The sequence below is a fragment of the Notothenia rossii genome (assembly GCF_949606895.1).
Source record: "Notothenia rossii genome assembly, chromosome: 7".
Classification (NCBI taxonomy): domain Eukaryota; kingdom Metazoa; phylum Chordata; class Actinopteri; order Perciformes; family Nototheniidae; genus Notothenia; species Notothenia rossii.
The window spans coordinates 19,399,897-19,418,577 of NC_136905.1; the positions used below are offsets into that span (position 1 = coordinate 19,399,897).

The following is an 18,681-nucleotide window of genomic DNA, read 5'->3' on the forward strand; positions in this document are numbered from 1 at the left end:
TTTATAGAGTTTGAATTCCATAATGAACAGTCAAATATCAAATGCAAATTAAAAGTCTGACTAACGGTACAATCTTTTGACAAAACATGAACTAAAACAAACAAAGGACTTTTTTTGAGGACATCATTAATATTCTTTTATTAGTACAAACACAATGCAGCCACAGTCAAAGAGCTGGAACATAACACACCTGTGAGTTATTCATTTACAAATTATAGGTAGTTATTACATTTTTACTTTGGTAAAGGAATTAAGGCAGACAAATATGAACGTGATACATATGCCACAAAGTAATATAGATGTCTGATCCATGGTCTGCAGCATGAGGGATGCTTTGATGCATGTGAATGGATGGATCACAGGGTGAATTGAAGGGCCTCTCTGGTTTTAGTAGTATAATTCCTGATCCCACCAACCTGAGGGATTCAACACAATACATTATTACATACAATAAAGGCAAAGCTGTTGTGTATTGATAACAAATGGGTGATTTTTAGTCAGAAGGATATTCTTGGCTTACTTCCTGGATGTCTTCTGACTCCTAACTTCCTGATCTCATCATAGACAAAGATTAAAATACCATATGGAACAGGAACAAACCACCACTGGACTCTGGGGAAGAAAACACAACATGTAACATTAGAGTCCACAGGCTAGAGCTTTATATTAAATATAGAAATGATTAATAACGGGTGAGCTTCACTACCGACTAAAGCTGAATTAATGATGTATAAATTAAAATGTATGTGCTCAGAATTCCAAACATACAGACGTTTCCTTTAAATCCAGTCTGAGCTTTGAATCGAGGTGTTTGCCTTTACCTGATTGGCATGAAATTGAAGATGTTGGGCATCCCAGGGCAGTAACATAGCAGATTACCCAGAAGGAGCTGGAAGACTATGGCAGAGACAAGGACTTTGTTCCTGCACAAATAAAGACGATAAACATCAAACACCAAACAAAGCGTGTTATACCATTTTAAAAGAACTGAAATGTATTACACTGACATTTATAAACTATTTATAAATCGATATATAAGATTTGCGCCGTTTGTTTGTATCTGGTTGCTGACTAGTTGTTTTAATTAAATGGCTGCAAGACTAGTGACAGGTGTGAACATCTTTGAATATTTCCTTAAGGCTGTGTGTCACGTTGTTCTTCCATTCTCCATTCTGAGGATAACTGTGTGAATGCAGCATAACCTTTGGTGATGTTTATGTCAACACCATACAGCCGGAGAATCAACCCCCTACATTTAAAGCTATATTTTTTCCAAATGTTTTACATTATGCCATTATGGGAATGGGGCTTTACTGACCTGAAGAAACCTTGCGTGAACACAGAGAGACGTCGAGTCTTTCTGATCAGCACATCAGAGATCTGACAGATCTCTATGCTCACGAAAAACACAGTGTAGCATGTAAACTGCTGGTACAACCTCTGATTGAAGGTCTGGAAGCAGAGGTCACAAAGGAGGGAGTTATTTGGTTACTCAGATATTCCCTTAAACCAATCACTTTCTTTTGGATTAACATATGGGACAAAATGTGCCCAACTGTTTTTAGAATAACTAATAAGTGTATTTACTAACCCATTCCTGTCCATAGCTGTCCTGCATATCTTGAAAGTGAATGTTCTCCCAGTGTGCACGCAGGCCGATACACACAAGTGGATACCAGCCCTCCTGCGCCATGGCTGCAAAATAATCTGTAAAACCTGCAAAAGACTGTATGGCTCCTATAAATCAAAAGACAAAGAATACATGGAAGAATGGGTCAATAATGTTCACTTGGCAGGGGTAGTAACTTGTGAGTGCACTCTCTACCAGGTAAAGTATTATATGCTTTATTGTTCAAGGGTACAAAATAGCATGTCTACTTAAAAGGAATCTGTTCCTCGACAGTTTGAAGTAAAATATTAAATTCCAAGTTACTGAATTAAGAGCAACACACACACACACACACACACACACACACACACACACACACACACACACACACACACACACACACACACACACACACACACACACACACACACACACACACACACACACACACACACACACACACACACACACACACACACACACACACACACACACACACACACACACACACACACACACACACACACACACACACACACACAGTCTCACCAATCTGGAAGTATGAGTACACAGCCAGGGATTCGTTTACTAGACGATCACGACGAGGGTTCCTGGGCTTTAAGTTCATGATGTCGCTCTCTGCTTTCTCATACGCCAGAGAGACAGAGGGGTACTACAGGAGGGACATTCATAAATAAACAATATATCACACTACAGCAGATACAAGAGTAAGGAAGCTTATGATGCTTTAATTGACTTTAAAGGTCACTTAATCATGGTCATTTTTGAAAATACAATCAAGCTAAAGACATCATCTTTAATACAAATCAATTGCCTGTGAGATGACAACCAGAGTAATAACCATAAATAAGAAATTAGTTTTCTTGCTGAACTGGCCCTAATTACATAATTACTCACAATGTCGGTGGCGAGTTCGATGAAGAGAATAGTGATACAGCCGAGAGGAAGGGGCACACTGCAGGTGATGTAGATCAGATATGGGGTCAGCTCAGGAATGTTCTTAGTGAGTGTGTAGGCAATGGACTTCTTCAGGTTGTCAAAGATAAGACGGCCTGCACAGACAAACACACCTCAATATCCTTGAATTTACGAAATGCTCATTATTCAGCATATAGCATACTTTTACTTGTACTCTTACTGTATATAGTAACCAAAAAGGTAATCAAATGTGTAAACAACAGTTTTAGGTGCTGGCCCTATAAGGCAATCTCTTTGAGTACTTTAACTTTTAATCTATTTTTCAGGTCAGATACATTGAAAATAAAAGAGACTTCTGTCAACAGAGACAGGTGTGATAATATCCCCCATGTTTGACCACCATTTTGGTGAAATCACAGATTCTTCTCCTCTTAGTCTCACCCTGCTCCACTCCAGTAACAATGGAGGCAAAGTTGTCGTCCAACAGGATCATGTCTGCGGCGTTCTTGGCAGCGTCGGACCCTGCGATCCCCATGGCGACACCAATATCAGCTTTCTTAAGAGCCGGAGAGTCGTTCACACCATCACCTGTCACAGCGACGATAGAACCCTGGGGGGATACAAGATATTAAAAACATCTGAGAATGTGATCTGATCATACACGCTGGATATGAATACATGCAAACCAATTTCTTCCCCTGCAGCTTTCTCATACACAATCCTCCCAGGAGACCATATTGAAATCAGATGTTGGCTTTATAGTGTCTATACATACAGTATGTAGGAAACTGGCTTTGGTGATCTTTTTTTAATTATGAAATACATTGCATTGAGGTATATGTAGTAAGGTGAGGTGTGTGTGTGCTTTTTCTGTGTATTTACCAGACGTTGACAACTCTCCACAATAATCAGTTTCTGCTGAGGGGATGTTCTTGCAAACACCATCTCAGGATGGTTCCGCAGAGCTTCATCCAGTTCCTCACTACTCATGTCCTTCAGCTGACCGCCACTGATCACACAGGCACGGGCGTCCCTGCACACACACAACACAGTGACGCACAGTTACATATGATATGGACAAAGGCATGAATTCCAACAATCCAGTGCATCTCTTGTGACTCTTTATAGGACAATGATGCCAGACACTGTAGTCATGTGTAGTTATCACACAATAAAAAATCAACATTACACTGCATTAGACAGAAAGGCAATAGGTAGTTTGCAAATACCTCTTGTTGACTTGTTCCACAGGTATGCGCTTCCTCTGGGCAATGTCTTCCACAGTTTCACTTCCTTCTGTGATGATACCAACGTTAGCTGCTATGGCCCTTGCTGTGATTGGATGGTCTCCAGTCACCATCACAACCTGAAGTCACAAAGTCAAAAAGCAGTCTCATTTAAAAGAAATATCTAAACCAACAAGCTGTGTTTTACGTGTACAGTATGCGGGGTGATTTGGACATACCCTGATGCCAGCGGTACGACATTTCATCACAGCACCAGGCACAGTGGCTCGAGGCGGGTCAATCATTGAGATGAGACCAGCGAAGCACAATCCTGACGTGGGGAAATTCATCTCATCTGCGTCAAATCGATAGCCACGAGGAACTTCCTTCTCACTCAGATAGAGATGACAAAAACCTACAGCAGGAGTGGAAAGAAGAAACAGCAGAACAAAAAACGAATTTAACTAATATAAGTTTCCACAAAGGAGAAGAAGTCTAATGAATTTGGTATTGCTACTCAAATAAATGGTACAAATATAACCTACGTGTGTATTGAGTGTATTGAGTAACCTCAAATAGACTTTTTCCCGATACAATGTTTAACAAAAGGTAGATGACAGTTTTGGCATACAATTTTCCACAGGCCAGCTGTTAAGGTATAACATATAGAGATATGTATATTGTATGACTCCATGTATTACTGTGTATCATATTGTTTATGTAAGTAGCTGTGTTCATTGGGTAGCGCTGTGCGCATGATTGTTGTGATGTCACTACCAGGAGTATAAGACAGTTAGAGTCACACCCCTTCTTTGCCAGTTCTCATGTCTCTTGACCTGTGTGCTTCAAATAAACAACACTGAGATGAATGGCTAAACTTGAACTGTGAGAATAGTCACCTTTCCGCTGCAGATAGACAAACGGTATACGTTTACTCTGCTAACACCAGCCACATGACTAGGCTACATTAGGGTTGAATGAAGGACTCTCTTACCCAGGACTCGCTCTCCCAGTCCTCCCAGGTCCATGTAAGCGGTCTGAAACGCTTCGCTCCACTGCTCATCCAGTGGCAGCTCCTGTCCTTTTATCAAAATGGTGGAGCAGCGCTCTAAGATACGTTCAGGTGCTCCCTTCATCACCAACAGGTAGCGAAGGTCCAGAGGATCATCCAGTTCATGGATAGATAGCTGGATAGAAAGGGGGTTGATAGAAGCTGAATACAAAGATCAACCACAAATCACCACATTATCAAAGTAGGACAAACCTAAATGATAGTATTAAAAAATGAAAAAATGATCTCCTGGCTAATCTTCTTGTTGACCAATGTAGTAATTGATTAAATATGACACCAGGCCCTGCTCCCACCTGGAACTTGTTGGTGGAGTTGAAGGGCACTTCCACTGCCTTCTTGAAGCGATCACGGTATTCCATAACGTTTCCTACAGAGAGCTCGGTAAACTTCAGCAGAGCGGTCTCTGAAGCATCTCCTACCACCAGCCTCTGTGAGAGATCATACAAGTTTCAACAAAAAACAAACAATAGAAGCCAAACAGCAATATAGAGTACTAAAGCTAGAGCTTAATTGATGTTTATTTAGCTCACATCGATGTGGCCACAACATTATACATTTCACACTTTTACCTTAGGAACAGGCAAGTCTTCCTGATCGGGTCTGAATGTGGCTCTGTTACACAGGGTGGCCACTCTCGCCAGTGAACGCCATGTTTCTGAAGACTGGTCAAAACTCTTACCTGGAAACCACACAATCACATCATTATTAAAATATTACTATTGTGTTAATTAATATGAACTTTTAAGCCTTACTGACACAACCTTTTGGCGCACTGAGGTTATCCACATTTGAAATGAATGTTGTAGTTGAAATAACAAACCACAGCTTATTATAGCCTATGTGACATTATAAATTGCTCAAATAAACAGCATTTGTTGATTTAAAATTAAATGCTTTTAACAATAACAAGTTTTATTGAATGTGTGTACCTGACTGATCTTCAGTGGTGTCAGCGGCGTGGACGTGGTTGTCGAACCAAAGGTGGGCTACAGTCATCCGGTTCTGAGTCAGGGTCCCCGTCTTATCAGAACAGATCACTGAGGTGGAGCCTAAACACACAAACAGTTTAAAAAAGGTTACATACAGTATATGTACCTACATTCATGCTGGATTGTCTTAATATAGAGCATATTCCCTTCATTTCTATATGACCCTGAACAGAACAATATACTAACCTAATGTCTCCACAGCCTCCAAGTTCTTCACAACGCAGTTCTTCCTGGCAAGTCGTTTCGCAGTGAGAGACAGACATACCTGTTGACAAAGACTCAGGCTGTTAGAGAAAAAGCCTACAGCAGACACTAAGAAACAAATATTCATAAGTTTACATACTATTGACTAACAAACAAAGCTAGGTTTTTCTTGCTGCCATCAACATCCAATAGGATAATTCATTCAGTCGAGATCTGATATTATAGAGAAATAATGGACGCTAAACACAATAGAAATATAGAAATTGACATTTGTTGCAGCGACTCACAGTAACTGTAGCAAGTAGCCCCTCTGGCACATAAGCCACCACGATAGCCATGAAGAAGATCATAGCTTCTAGGAAGGCGTATCCAATGAACATGGCAACCACAAAGAAGGTAAACCCAAAAAAGATTGCGAGTCCGGCAATGATGTCAACAAAATGTTCAATTTCTATGGCAATGGGTGTCTTCTCGTTACCCACGCCGCTCGCCAAGGTGGCAATCCGACCAATGATGGTACGGTCACCTGTGCTAATGATCATACCTGTGGCTATACCTAGAGAGCAGAGGAGAAAGAAGTGGCTCATGATCACAAACAAATGACTGAATAGATTATGCCAGTCGAAGGTTTCATATGTTAAGTATGCACTGTTTATTGTACCTTCCATACAGGTTGTAGAGAAGAAAGCAATGTTTTTGGTCTCCAGTGGATTCTCATGAGTGCACTCTGGAGTCCTGCTTTGTGGTTCAGACTCTCCTGTCAAGGATGAGTTGTCCACCTGGCACAGAGAGTTAATTCATTAAAGTCTCATTACTGTACATGTCCATAGTAAGGGAGGATGTCTGGTTATGGTTCGGCCACACCTACTTCTCAAATATGGCACAATTCAAAATAAGTAATTTTGTCTGTATTCCGGGTATTCAAATTGTTAGTCCAGCTGGCCTCATATGCTGTTAAATACTATAGTCATTACAGTAAGACAATTTACAAAACTGATTTTATGTGGACCCAATATGGAAAAACACAACAACGTCTGGGCCTAAGCTTGCCTCATGTCATATTACAGTAGTCCATATGTATGTATGTTATACAGAATATGTGTGTGAGATCTACCTTGCAGGCCTGACTAGTGATGATGCGAATGTCAGCAGGGATTCCGTCTCCTCCTTTGATCTCCACCATATCCCCCACCACCAACTGGTATGCGTTGATCACGTTTTTCTGACCATCACGGATCACAACGGCTTGCTATTTGTCAGATTTGGAGAAAATCACCAAAGATGAAGGCACATGAACACATGAAGAGAAGACACAGGCTGAGAGAGATGGAAGCAAGTAAAGGATAAAGATAAAAACACATATATATCATTTTCCGTTACAGTGCAACTAACCTGTGGCACCAGATTCTTGAAGCTGGCAATGATGTTAGTACTCTTGAACTCTTGGTAGTAACCAAAGCAACCAGTCACCACAACGACAGCAATGAGGACGACAGCCAAGTACAGCTAGGGTGAGAAAGAAGATGTTACCATAAAAACAGGTACCTGGTACTGTTTCAAATCAATGTACTCTTTTTATTTGTCTCTTTCTCTATGTCCCCCTCCTGGTCAACGCAATCCACAGATATATTACTTTTCTAAAATAAATCTAAAATAAAAACATAACTCACATTGTCAAAGCAGTTGACGTTCCCTTTTGCAAATTCGATCCCAAAGGCAATAGAGCAGATGCAGGCTGCGACCCACATCAGACACTGCAGCCCTCCAGCCAGCTGCCTGGCAAACTTCACATACTCTGGAGTTCCTTTGGGAGGCTTCAATTCATTAGGACCATCTCTCTCAAAGACTTGAGCGGCGAAGGTGGAGGTCAGACCCTGGGGATGGAAAACATAAAAAACAAGTATGCTTAGTTTAGGAATACACAAAACAAATGAGCTTGGACACATCATTCTCTTTGAACCTAAGGACCCACACAGGGGGAAAAAATGGAGTAGGATATAAAGATAAAACAAAATAAGTGTATAAGGGAGGATAAAGTTTATGAAATAGAAACTGACATACATTAGAGAAAAAGTATTTCAGAAGAAATGTCTTACCTTGGTAACGCTAGTGTTGTACCTCATTTCCAGTTCATCAATTGTAATCTGATGGTCGTCCTGCAGGAGGAGACATATTGCTTCATTAATTCAGAGCAAACATGTGATGTTTAATAGCTGGCTGGTTGTAATGTGGAGGTTATAATTGCAGAAAGGTTAAGGTAAATGGTAAATGGACTGCAGTTATAAAGCGCTTTCCCAGTCTTTGCAACTACTACTAGTGATTTTATATGTACAAGTCAACATTCACTAATTCACAAACATTCATACATAGAGGCTGCCACCTGCTCAGGGAGACCACACATTCACGCACCATTGGCCATTGCCTTTGTGCCTGTAGCCATCAGGCTGCACAATCAAGGGCTAACCATGTAACCCATCAAAAGTAACCTATACTTTACAAAATCTGCACTGTTTGTACAAATGACTGTAACCTGCACTCGCTTCTGCACACTTAGATGTAAATATATTTAACCAGAAGAACCCAAATATGTATCTATGTTCATTCAACTGGTCAACATTGACCTTGATATCTTGTTTTAACAGTTATATTATTATTTTTTTAAATCTATTTTTTTACTAATCTCTACTGTCCTGTTTTTCATTCTCACTCTGTTGCTGTTTTAATTCCTGAATTTACCCACGGGGATAAATAAAGGTCCATCTTATCGTCTCTTATCTTATACCAGCGAGAGGAATGACGGGTTAAGTATCTCTCCCCCTGAGCCATGTCGACCCTGCCTATTCTCATGACTGTGCAGCCCTGAGGCTTCTCTCTTTACTTACTATATCGATTTCTTTCTTCATGCCCTCCATTTTCTCCTTCTTATTCACTTTTTTCTTCTTCTTCTTCTCCGTATCTCCATCCATCTCGAACATGTCGTAAGTGTCCTGATGGTAGAAAATGATTTGCAAAGTGTTTACATAATTACACAATTGACAGACTGGAGTGCAAGAGTGATCCTCTTTCATTATTATAGTAAATTATTGAAAGTATACCTGTATAAAAACAAACACCATATACAATTCAAATGTTATATATTAAACATGAATTAGGTAGTGTATAAAAACAGAGATATATAAAATAAAAAAGTAATACTAAAGTCTACCCAAAATCCCAACAAATAATGAAAAAAAAGTGAACAGTCATGTACAGGGTTGCCTACCTTTTTACTCATGGTTGCACGTGTGTTATGGGAATGCTCTCCTAAATCAATGGAGGTCCAGAGCACTCGATCCTTTTTCTTGTCCCCCGAAATGTTGAGTGTCAGTCAGGGTCCAGTCTCAAACACACACCCGTTTCTCTCACTCTCTCTCTCACACACACACACGGTCAGAACCAGGAAAGTTTTTTTCTGGAAAAGCCTTTTATACAAAACAACTCCCTTTTTTATAAGCACATGCGCACACATGTATGTTTAAACACGCATTTTAATACGACTACCTGCGTAATATGGTACTTCAGGTAGCAACAATGTCACCCCTAGGCAGGTCACACACACATACACACAAATACACTCATATCATAAGCTACGCAGGTATCTCTTATCTCCCTTCTGCACGTTTCTTTTCATGATAAACTGATTGGAGTAAAGAGCAGAAGAAAAGTGAAGGTTAAACCGGACCAATGTCGTTCCTACCAGTCTCCGTGACATTAAACTGCATCCAGAACTAAATGCTGCACTATACACACTGCTGGCCAACGAGTCATTCTGGGGGTCAACATTTGATTGATTGCCTGGACACAGTAGCCTAAGCATTAACTGAAAATAGCTGGCTTTGCGTGTCCAGGGAAACTTAGCCATCTTTTCTTTTGCCATAAAGCTAAGACCTGGTGGTCGATTGTACCCAAAGAAAAAGACAAGTGAAACTAAAACAGGATGCACAATTCACAGCCTGAAACCTGTTGCACAGGCCAGACAGTTGCATGTCCTGCTGCACTAAATAGCTACATTCAAAGGGAAAAGACATCACAGAGAAAATAGCCTCCAGCAGTCACAATCCCTCCCACATCAGCAGAGCTACAACAGGTAGCATCAACCACAGAGGCAAGCTAATGGTGTCAGCAAGCATGTCTACTGTTGTTTTTGCCTCCTGCAGTTTGAGTGGCACAGTGACTGTCACTGTTTAATAAGCACTCCTGTCCCCACATTTTTATCCTTTGTCAGTTTCTGAGTTTTTCTTATGGGGACTTTTGGATTAGTGTTACTTTTGTTTTTAATCGCAACAAAACCACAAAACACAAAGACCTAAATGGTTTATGTTTTTTTTAAATCAAGAACACACTGGTTCACTGACATTCAAGATCAACACCAACCTGTTCTGGCTGAGGGTCATTCTATCAGATATGCGTCAGCTAGCATGCTGTCTATATATCAATAACCTCTGACAAAGGACCATTACACTTGTAGAGGTTAACAAAGGCACACTGTTGCAGCTCCAGTAGCAGATACTTCATAACATAATCATTGATATTACCTACTAGAAATATCCACCCAAACATACACTTACAGCCATCTTGATACTATAAGCAAGGCAAATCCTTCCTGTGGGGACTCCAAGTAAGAAATGCATTGTTTTACATCCTGTTTCATTATGCTATTCTTTATTGAAAAAGAAAAGTCAAAATTAAGATAAGGTCACCCTGTCCCTTGACTTTTCCTGCCCAGAACATGTTGCATGCTGGGTAAACAAGACCCAGGTACGATAAGTTGTGTTTAAGTGAGTCAATATCTTTATGTAGCCTGTAAACCGTAGAGTGACAGTGGCTGTGTAACCAAAGCAATGTTATCAACCAGATGTTATCAGCTCTAATTACACATTACTGGGGGGCAGGTGAGGATGGAGAGTATAAAGGGGAAGATGCAGTAACAAAAGTGTGAGAGACGGGCACAGATAGAGGGACCAAAACACATAAACACACAATTGTTGCCTCAAGGTTAAAAGGTAGCTTCACAAAAAAAGTTATGTTTGTCAATGGTCTGAGCACTACTAAGGACACATTAAAGAATCTCTAAAGAAATTATGTGTATTGAGTTCCATTATAAGAAATGTTTGATCCAGTGATTTTGACCCCTACAATTGACTTAACATTAAAGTATCTGTCTCTGCTCTTTTAATTTTCACCTTTTTTTTAATGCTGAAGTTGTAGTATAACAGACATATGACCACATATGAGGTGATTTGTGTACTACACTGAATAACAGTGAAGTTGTTGAATCTTTTCTACAAAGAAAGTACCCAAAAACATTCAAAAGCTTGTTTTACTAAACACTTGACAATTAATGTTGTGATTTTGCTTTTTCACGAAACTGTGTCTCAGGGCTTCTTAATATTTAAAAACCTATTAATGTGTCATACCAGATTAACGGGAAGAAACTCAGCTAACTTGCGATACGAACAATTTTTACCAAAACAAAACACAAGTCTCATAAGAAGCGTCTAAATGACCCCTGAGCGAAAAAATGCTAACGCACTTGGCACAGAACTCAAGGTGAAGAAACCCTTATTACTTATCGTAACTGCACATACGAGATATCAGATTAAAGCTGAGATTCCACAGATTATATAGGTATTAGTATCATCACTGAGCGATCAGAACTTGCGACAGGGCAAGCAAACACAGACATCACAACACGTAGCATTACGGAGCAAACACAGGAGATCGTCTCACCTTAGCTGTTATTCTGATCAAAAGTCGTGTTCAATGGCATTAAAACGATAAAAACGCTGCTCTAGGTTAATCCATAGGTTAATCCAATGTCTGTCACTTTAAAAAAAAATATTGATAATCCATAATTCAATTTTTATGTAAAAATCGGAGAATAAATATTAGCTGCTAATGGTAGCCACCAGAGTGTATCGCAGCTTCCGGTTTTGGCTACGCATCACTCTCACTCCTTATAGAGAGGCGAAGTCCCGCCCTTCTACTTCCGCCCCATGGGACCTTATTTCGGAAAAATTATGTATTGAAGTCAATGGAGAGAGAAAACGTATCTTTCGATCCCGTTTGAATTGTGCCATGAATTACACATAGTTTGTCAGTCTTAAACAATTATTTCCATGTCAAAAAAGTCAGAGTTTGTCGTAAAACTGTTGAAATATAAGACTATGAAAAATACGCAACTAGAAAAACTACAAATCCCAGAGTTGCGTAAGTGATATAATAATTGTTTTCCTCCACTAAATATAAGATAGCTAAGATAACTTTAACAATATGCCTGTGTGCTTTGTACCAGACTGTAATCATATCAGCAATGGGTCTTACTCATTATTTTGCTTCCCGTCTGATGAAAGGACCAGGAGTGGCTGGCTGGATCAAGTTAGCTACCTAGCTAGTAGCAAGCACGTTAGTTAGCATTACAGACGGCTTAGCCTTGTCATTTTTGTTAGCCTTAACATGAAGTAACATGAAGTTAACCAAAGTGTAAAACAGTAGAGTAGTAGTCATATTTCGTGAACCCTTTGAAGAGTACTGTCACACCGTTGTGATCATTCTATAATACACCATTAAGCAGTGCTTGAATTGGAATAAAAAAGGTGCCAGTACTCTAAATCAGTAACTGTTTCAAGTCAATTTATTTATACAGCACAAAAACAAGTATTTGGCTTTAGTATCAATCAATCAATCAATCAATCAATCAATCAATCAATCAATCAATCAATCAATCAATCAATCAATGTATTTATATAGCCCAATATCACAAATGTTACATTTGTCTCAGTGGTCTTCACAGTTTGTCCAGAATATCAGTATGACAACACGACACCCTCTGTCCTTAGAGCAGGGGTGTCCAACTCAATTTCATTACGGGCCACATCAGCATCATGGTTGCACTCAAAGGGCCGGTTGTAACTTCAAGACTATATAAATATACATATATAAATATATAATATATATAAAATAATGTATTATATTACATGATTGCCTCTGCATTGGATTATTATCGGATAGGGTGATAACTTCATAATTAACTACGTCTGAAAGCAGAAGTCTAGGGCAAATAATTGCAAGTCTCTTCAGTGTGCATGTCACAAAATGATTTAAAAAGAAAGACCAAATTCTGAAGAAAAAAGTCTAATTTGAGATGCATTGTGGGGCATGTAGTTTATGGGCAATGTGCTTCTGTAAAGCGGCATGTAACTGTATAATACACATATGATATTCTTTGCAAGCTCTTGTGGGGCCGGATGAAATGAAGTCGCGGGCCGGATTTGGCTCCCGGGCCTTGAGTTTGACACCCCTGCCTTAGAGCCTCACATCGTACAAGGAAAAACTTCCAGAGAAAACCCACAGTTTAAAGGGAAAAATGGGAGAAACCTCAGGGAGAGCAACAGAGGAGGGATCCCTCTCCCAGGACGGACAGACGTGCAATAGATGCCGTGTGTAAATCGAAAGATAATACATTTACAACATAGGTAGACCAAATGTTTGGAAATGCATGTGTCTATAATAAGAAGATGAATTCACGAGGATGTCAGCAATCTTGTGGGAGCCATCAGGGAAGTAGTGAGAGTCAGGCAGGACCGCAGAGACAGGTTCAGCCACGACTCGAAGTCCAGGACTTAGATCCAGAACTCAGGATCCAGGACACACGACCACAGCAACAGGATTAGCCTCGACTCAGGATCCCGGCGTATATATGGACACAAAAAAGAGATTTGGGGGAAGCTGGGTTAATCGGAACATGAGAGTACACAGGTACAAACAGAGTACACAGGTACAAACAGACAGAAAGACGGAGTAAGGTATTATCAGGGTATACCAAGAAGTCAGTCAAGTCGCTTCAGCTGATTCAAAATGCTGCAGCACGTGTACTAACTAGTTAGAAAAAGGGACCACATTACTCCTGTTCTTGCTGCCTTACTCTGGCTCCCTATAGAACACAGGATAGAATTTAAAATTATTCTTCTCACCTACAAAGCCCTTAATGGGCAGGCGCCATCTTACCTTAAAGAACTCATTATACCCTACTGTCTTACTAGGGCATTGCGTTCCAAGAATGCAGGGTAGTTGGTTGTTCCTAGAGTCTCTAAAAGTACAATGGGAGCCAGAGCCTTTTCTTATCAAGCTCCACTTTTGTGGAATCAGCTTCCAGTTTGTGTTCGGGCGGCAGACACCCTATCAGTTTTTAAGAGTGCGCTTAAGACCTTCCTTTTTGATAAAGCTTATAGTTAGGGCTGATTAGATTCTGCCCCTAGTTTTGCTGATATAGGCTTAGTTTGTCGGGGGACATCTTACTTCTTCCTTCTCTCTGTCTATACCTGTGTACTCTCATGTTCCGATTAACCCAGCTTCCCCAAATGTCTTTCTTTTTGGTGTCTATATACGCCGGGATCCGGAGTCATGGATGATCCTGCGGTCCTGTGTCATGGATCGCGAGTCCTGGATCTTGAGTCGTGGCTGTGGTCCTGGATCATAAGTCCTGGATGGATATCCTCGTGGATTCATCTTCTTATTATTATAGACACATGAATTTCCAAACATTTGGACTACCTATGTTGCAAATGTATTATCTTTTCAATTTACACACGGCATCTATTGCACGTCTGTCCGTCCTGGGAGAGGGATCCCTCCTCTGTTGCTCTCCCTGAGGTTTCTCCCATGTTCCCCTTTAAACTGTGGGTTTTCTCTGGAAGTTTTTCCTTGTACGATGTGAGGGTCTAAGGACAGAGGGTGTCGTATTGTCATACTGATATTCTGTACAAACTGTGAAGTCCACTGAGACAAATGTAACATTTGTGATATTGGGCTATATAAATAAACATTGATTGATTGATTGATTGATTGATTTTGTTTGAACATTTATTGACACATGCCATATGATAAGGTGCATGAACACCTGAAATCACAGCTGACTGCAGGAGAGAGGAGAACCATTTTATAGTTTGGCTGCAGCACGTTGATTGGCTGCTGGAGAATGAGGTGAATGTAATAGGTTAAAGAGAACGCCTGAATGTGAATGTATATACAACCAGTCTTCCTGAAAGAACTTGCGCTGAGCTTCATTTAAATCTTTAAAAAAAAGATGAATAACATAAATTTAAATTGCCCCACAAATACTAAATAAACACATGAGCCATATTACCGTGGGAAATGGGGACACAGCAAATACATGCTGCCATCACATCGAAGTTAGGGCCTTTGCATATTTAAAACCAGTGCCAAATATGTAAAAGTTTTTGTAAAACTACAGTAACAAACTCTCAATGGCCACCAATCTGCAGATCACACATATCAATTTGACAAAAGATGTGACAAAGATGTTTACACTGCCGACAGTCATTGTTTCAAACAGTATGAACACATTTAACGCAGAATGCTTGCTCATTCATTTGTTTCCCTCGACCACGATGGTTGCCATCATATGGTCAGATCCTGGGGTGGACCGGTCACTGATGAAGGCAATATTCATGTCCTTTTGAAGCACATTAAATAGTAGGTTAGCGCATAAGAGATAATGAATTAGGTAATTGCATACTTTTTAAAATGTCACTCTTAGCAAATTCAGAGCCATTATTACCAGCTGCTAAAGCAACACTGGTCTTGTTTTCACCTATTGAGTCTGTGTGTGTCGTCATGGCAATGTGGTCCTGAAGATACACAGAGGTGATTTTGAGTACTTTGCCTCTTTTTATTTTATTTCAAGATTTTTAATTATGTTATAAACTCCTTGAAAAGGTCCTCTTCCTTTTCTCCAAGGTACACGACAAGGCAGCGGATGGCTATAGTTCTCTGCGTACTTCAATTGTATTGTGCTGTTTTTAAAAAAGGAAAAAAAGAGAAATGACCTAAATTAATATATTCTGAATGGGTGACTGCCAACAACTTGCATTTCAATGACAACTCTAGATAACGATCCTACCTCAAGAAGCATGTCCTTGATCTGCTTCACCGAGATTCATTTTTAATAAAAAGCGATATCACAATGGTAAACAAAGTATTTTACTCTCACATTAGCCTCTACTACTTTGTATCCTCTCACATAACTATTCACAGTTCAAAGGCTGCTCATTTTGGTCAAACAGCAATTTGCCTATACAGTGCAACTACAAGGCTATCTACTGTGTTTGAATGACAAAAGATGACACTCACCTTACAATGTTCTTTGTATATTTCTATTTGTCTTAACTGTCGGAACTTGTCCAGGCATGTTAAGTGGAAGTGGACTTGAAATCCTTAACTCAAGGTGTAGAACAATTAAGTTATCAAGCCAATTGCTTTACTTACTACAACTTGAATTTTGTTTTAAGTCAATTAACACAGAAATCAGAGTTCAAATTACACACAATATTAAGTTGATGTAATTACCAACATTATTACGTCAAATCAACTTATAAATTAAAGTTTGCAACTTAAAATGTTTATCTAAATCAATTAACTCACCTTTTTAATATTGCAACCATGCATTTAATTAAGTGGAGGTGAAAGGTCGCCTGAATTCGTTTTTAGAGTGTATAGCAGCTAAACTAACATGTCTACATACATGCACTCCCTTAGGATAGGTTGAGGGAAAAGGGTAGCAAGTAAGAAGTAGGAAACAGAGGTGGAGAGGCACACACAGGGAGAAAGGTCTCCACTGGAACCTGAATTGGTTAAAGGCAGTGGCGGTTCTAGAACATTTTATATGGGGTGGCAAAGGGGGGGCAAGAGGTCATGCCAGGGTGGCATGGGAGGGCGGACAGTACGTGGTATTTTATACTGTATACAACCTAGTTATTGTTAATTCATAACACAAGTGTTCTTAATGCACAAGAGAAACAAGGTGTTCAGACAAACAATCGGGTGCCCTTTGAGTCCCCCAAGCTTACTTCAATAATTTTAAATGAAAGGAAACTACAAAATGTATTTTAAAGCAATGAATTAATGGAACAGGTTGTTTTGCATTACAATGTAAAACTAAATATATATATATATATATATATATATATTGTTTTTAAAAAATGGGTTGTCTTAGTATTAGACAGACATATTTGCATATCCTCACTAAGCATTATTAAATATTAATTTAATATTAAACAAATCAAAATGGCCAATTATCCCAAAATGTTGCTGCTAATATAATCATATGCTTGTCAACTTTAACTGATCAAAAATAAATTATCTATGAAATTGCAATATTGACACATGTCCCTCAGTTTGTTTCAACCCCGTCACGCCATACAGTTTACCCTCCTATTAAAATAATGGATCAGTCCATGTGTGATCTGCATTGAGGGAATTACATAACAGAAGTCTTTTGAAGGAAATATGGCAAAGAAAGGCAAGTGTCAGTTTCTTCTCTTACCTATATTTCAGTTTTGGTATTTTCAGATTAAGATTGACAAGCTCAACATTTCAACTCTGTTATATTAATAATGGTAGATAATTGTTTATTACAAAATAAACAATATTTTTGCAAAATATTACAATGTTGGAATGTCCTTGACTTCCATGTGGTGCCATATCTTAGCTAAACAAGGTCTCATAGCTACTTTTTGTCAAAAACTTCAACCCTGTTACATTTTTTCAAAGAAATTCCTAGTAATTATTTATATTTTGTGCCTGAGGTGGGAACATGTAAGTAGTCCACTGCCAGATGTCATGACCAAACATTTTGGTTTCATTTTTCAAAGATGTAAATACCTAAAAGACACCCGATTCAGAAAATACTCAGAATTCTGCTTACTGGTACAGTAAAAGTATTTAGTTATAATTAAGTACACAAATTACATCACCCATCTCTCAGAGCTAAAGGTGACCTGTGCAGCAACAAATTTCAATAAATATTTGTCAATACTAAGAGCTGCTAGATTGTGCTGCTGTGATGGAATATGTACGGAGAATAAGAATATACCATGTGGTCCAGCTCGAGTCTCCTCTGCCTCCTGATCCCTGCCTCTGGCCCTCTCTCTGACACTTCATCTTCCTCACATACATTTCTTCTTCTTCACTAATGTCTTCATCTCCTCCTCCTCCTCTTCCTCCTGCTCTGACCTTCCTGGTCTCTTCAGTGAACTCTCTTTTCCTTTTCCTCTTTCTGTTCGTCCTGATCTCTTCTCAGATATGTCTTTTTGTTGTTGTTGAATCACTCCAGCTACTCTGGCCTGCAAGAGTCTACTTGTGAAAAGCACTGGTACAAATGCTTGTATAACTTTACACGTTAGGGCCATGTAGCTAATAAGTAGCGTCCTAAATATAACATCAGAAAGTATTTATCAAACGCACACAGGCAGCTGTGTTCAGATCCAGTTAGACGGTAAAGGATGTATCCTGGTTTCATTGATCTTGCTGTGATGTGTAGTTTACGTGGATTTAATAGTACCGCATAGTTTAGAAAAGTGATCGATCTCCCAGCTGTCTACGTAGCATTTTGTAACGTAACGCCCCAAACAGCGCCCGTCTGTTAAAGGCTATCGATTCAAACGGCTGCGTTTTATTAATATTTAGTTTCAAGCTCTCGTCCTTAGTAAAAACAAAACTAGTGGAAGGGGAAATGCTCCCAGGGGAAGCTGATCCATAGGTGCTGGGACAGCTCGTTCCCTCTCTGCAGCTCTGTGAGCCGCA

The 18,681-nt window shown here is 39.5% G+C and overlaps 1 protein-coding gene across 4 annotated transcripts; it reads right to left on the bottom strand.

Moving 5' to 3' along the window:
• Positions 1 to 4: 4 nt before the first annotated feature.
• LOC307046020 (potassium-transporting ATPase alpha chain 1) lies at positions 5 to 12,057 on the bottom strand. Of its 4 annotated transcripts, none has more exons than XM_079692127.1 (25): positions 11,809 to 12,057; positions 9,302 to 9,447; positions 8,922 to 9,026; positions 8,136 to 8,195; positions 7,710 to 7,913; positions 7,432 to 7,545; positions 7,154 to 7,288; positions 6,701 to 6,818; positions 6,327 to 6,595; positions 6,022 to 6,100; positions 5,776 to 5,895; positions 5,416 to 5,525; positions 5,140 to 5,274; positions 4,769 to 4,961; positions 4,014 to 4,189; positions 3,778 to 3,914; positions 3,431 to 3,581; positions 2,990 to 3,158; positions 2,528 to 2,682; positions 2,159 to 2,282; positions 1,592 to 1,737; positions 1,319 to 1,452; positions 822 to 923; positions 521 to 612; positions 5 to 416 (listed from the first exon to the last, which is right to left on the bottom strand). In XM_079692127.1, exons 2-25 carry the CDS (start codon positions 9,311 to 9,313, stop codon positions 388 to 390), a joined length of 3,069 nt encoding a protein of 1,022 aa, XP_079548253.1. In that variant the 5' UTR covers positions 9,314 to 9,447; positions 11,809 to 12,057; the 3' UTR covers positions 5 to 387. The 4 variants fall into 4 exon arrangements, with proteins under 4 accessions (XP_079548253.1, XP_079548252.1, XP_079548251.1 ...); XM_079692126.1 differs by having other exon boundaries at positions 9,302 to 9,451; XM_079692125.1 differs by having other exon boundaries at positions 9,302 to 9,715.
• Between the last annotated feature and the right edge of the window lie 6,624 nt (positions 12,058 to 18,681).

Bases quoted from the DNA above. Each gene is read 5' to 3' on its own strand.
- LOC307046020 (XM_079692127.1), bottom strand. The intron at 4,962-5,139 runs GTGGGAGCAGGG...CTTTCTATCCAG, and splicing joins ACTCCACCAACAAGTTCCAG to CTATCTATCCATGAACTGGA. The intron at 4,190-4,768 runs GTAAGAGAGTCC...CTCCTGCTGTAG, and splicing joins ACTGGGAGAGCGAGTCCTGG to GTTTTTGTCATCTCTATCTG.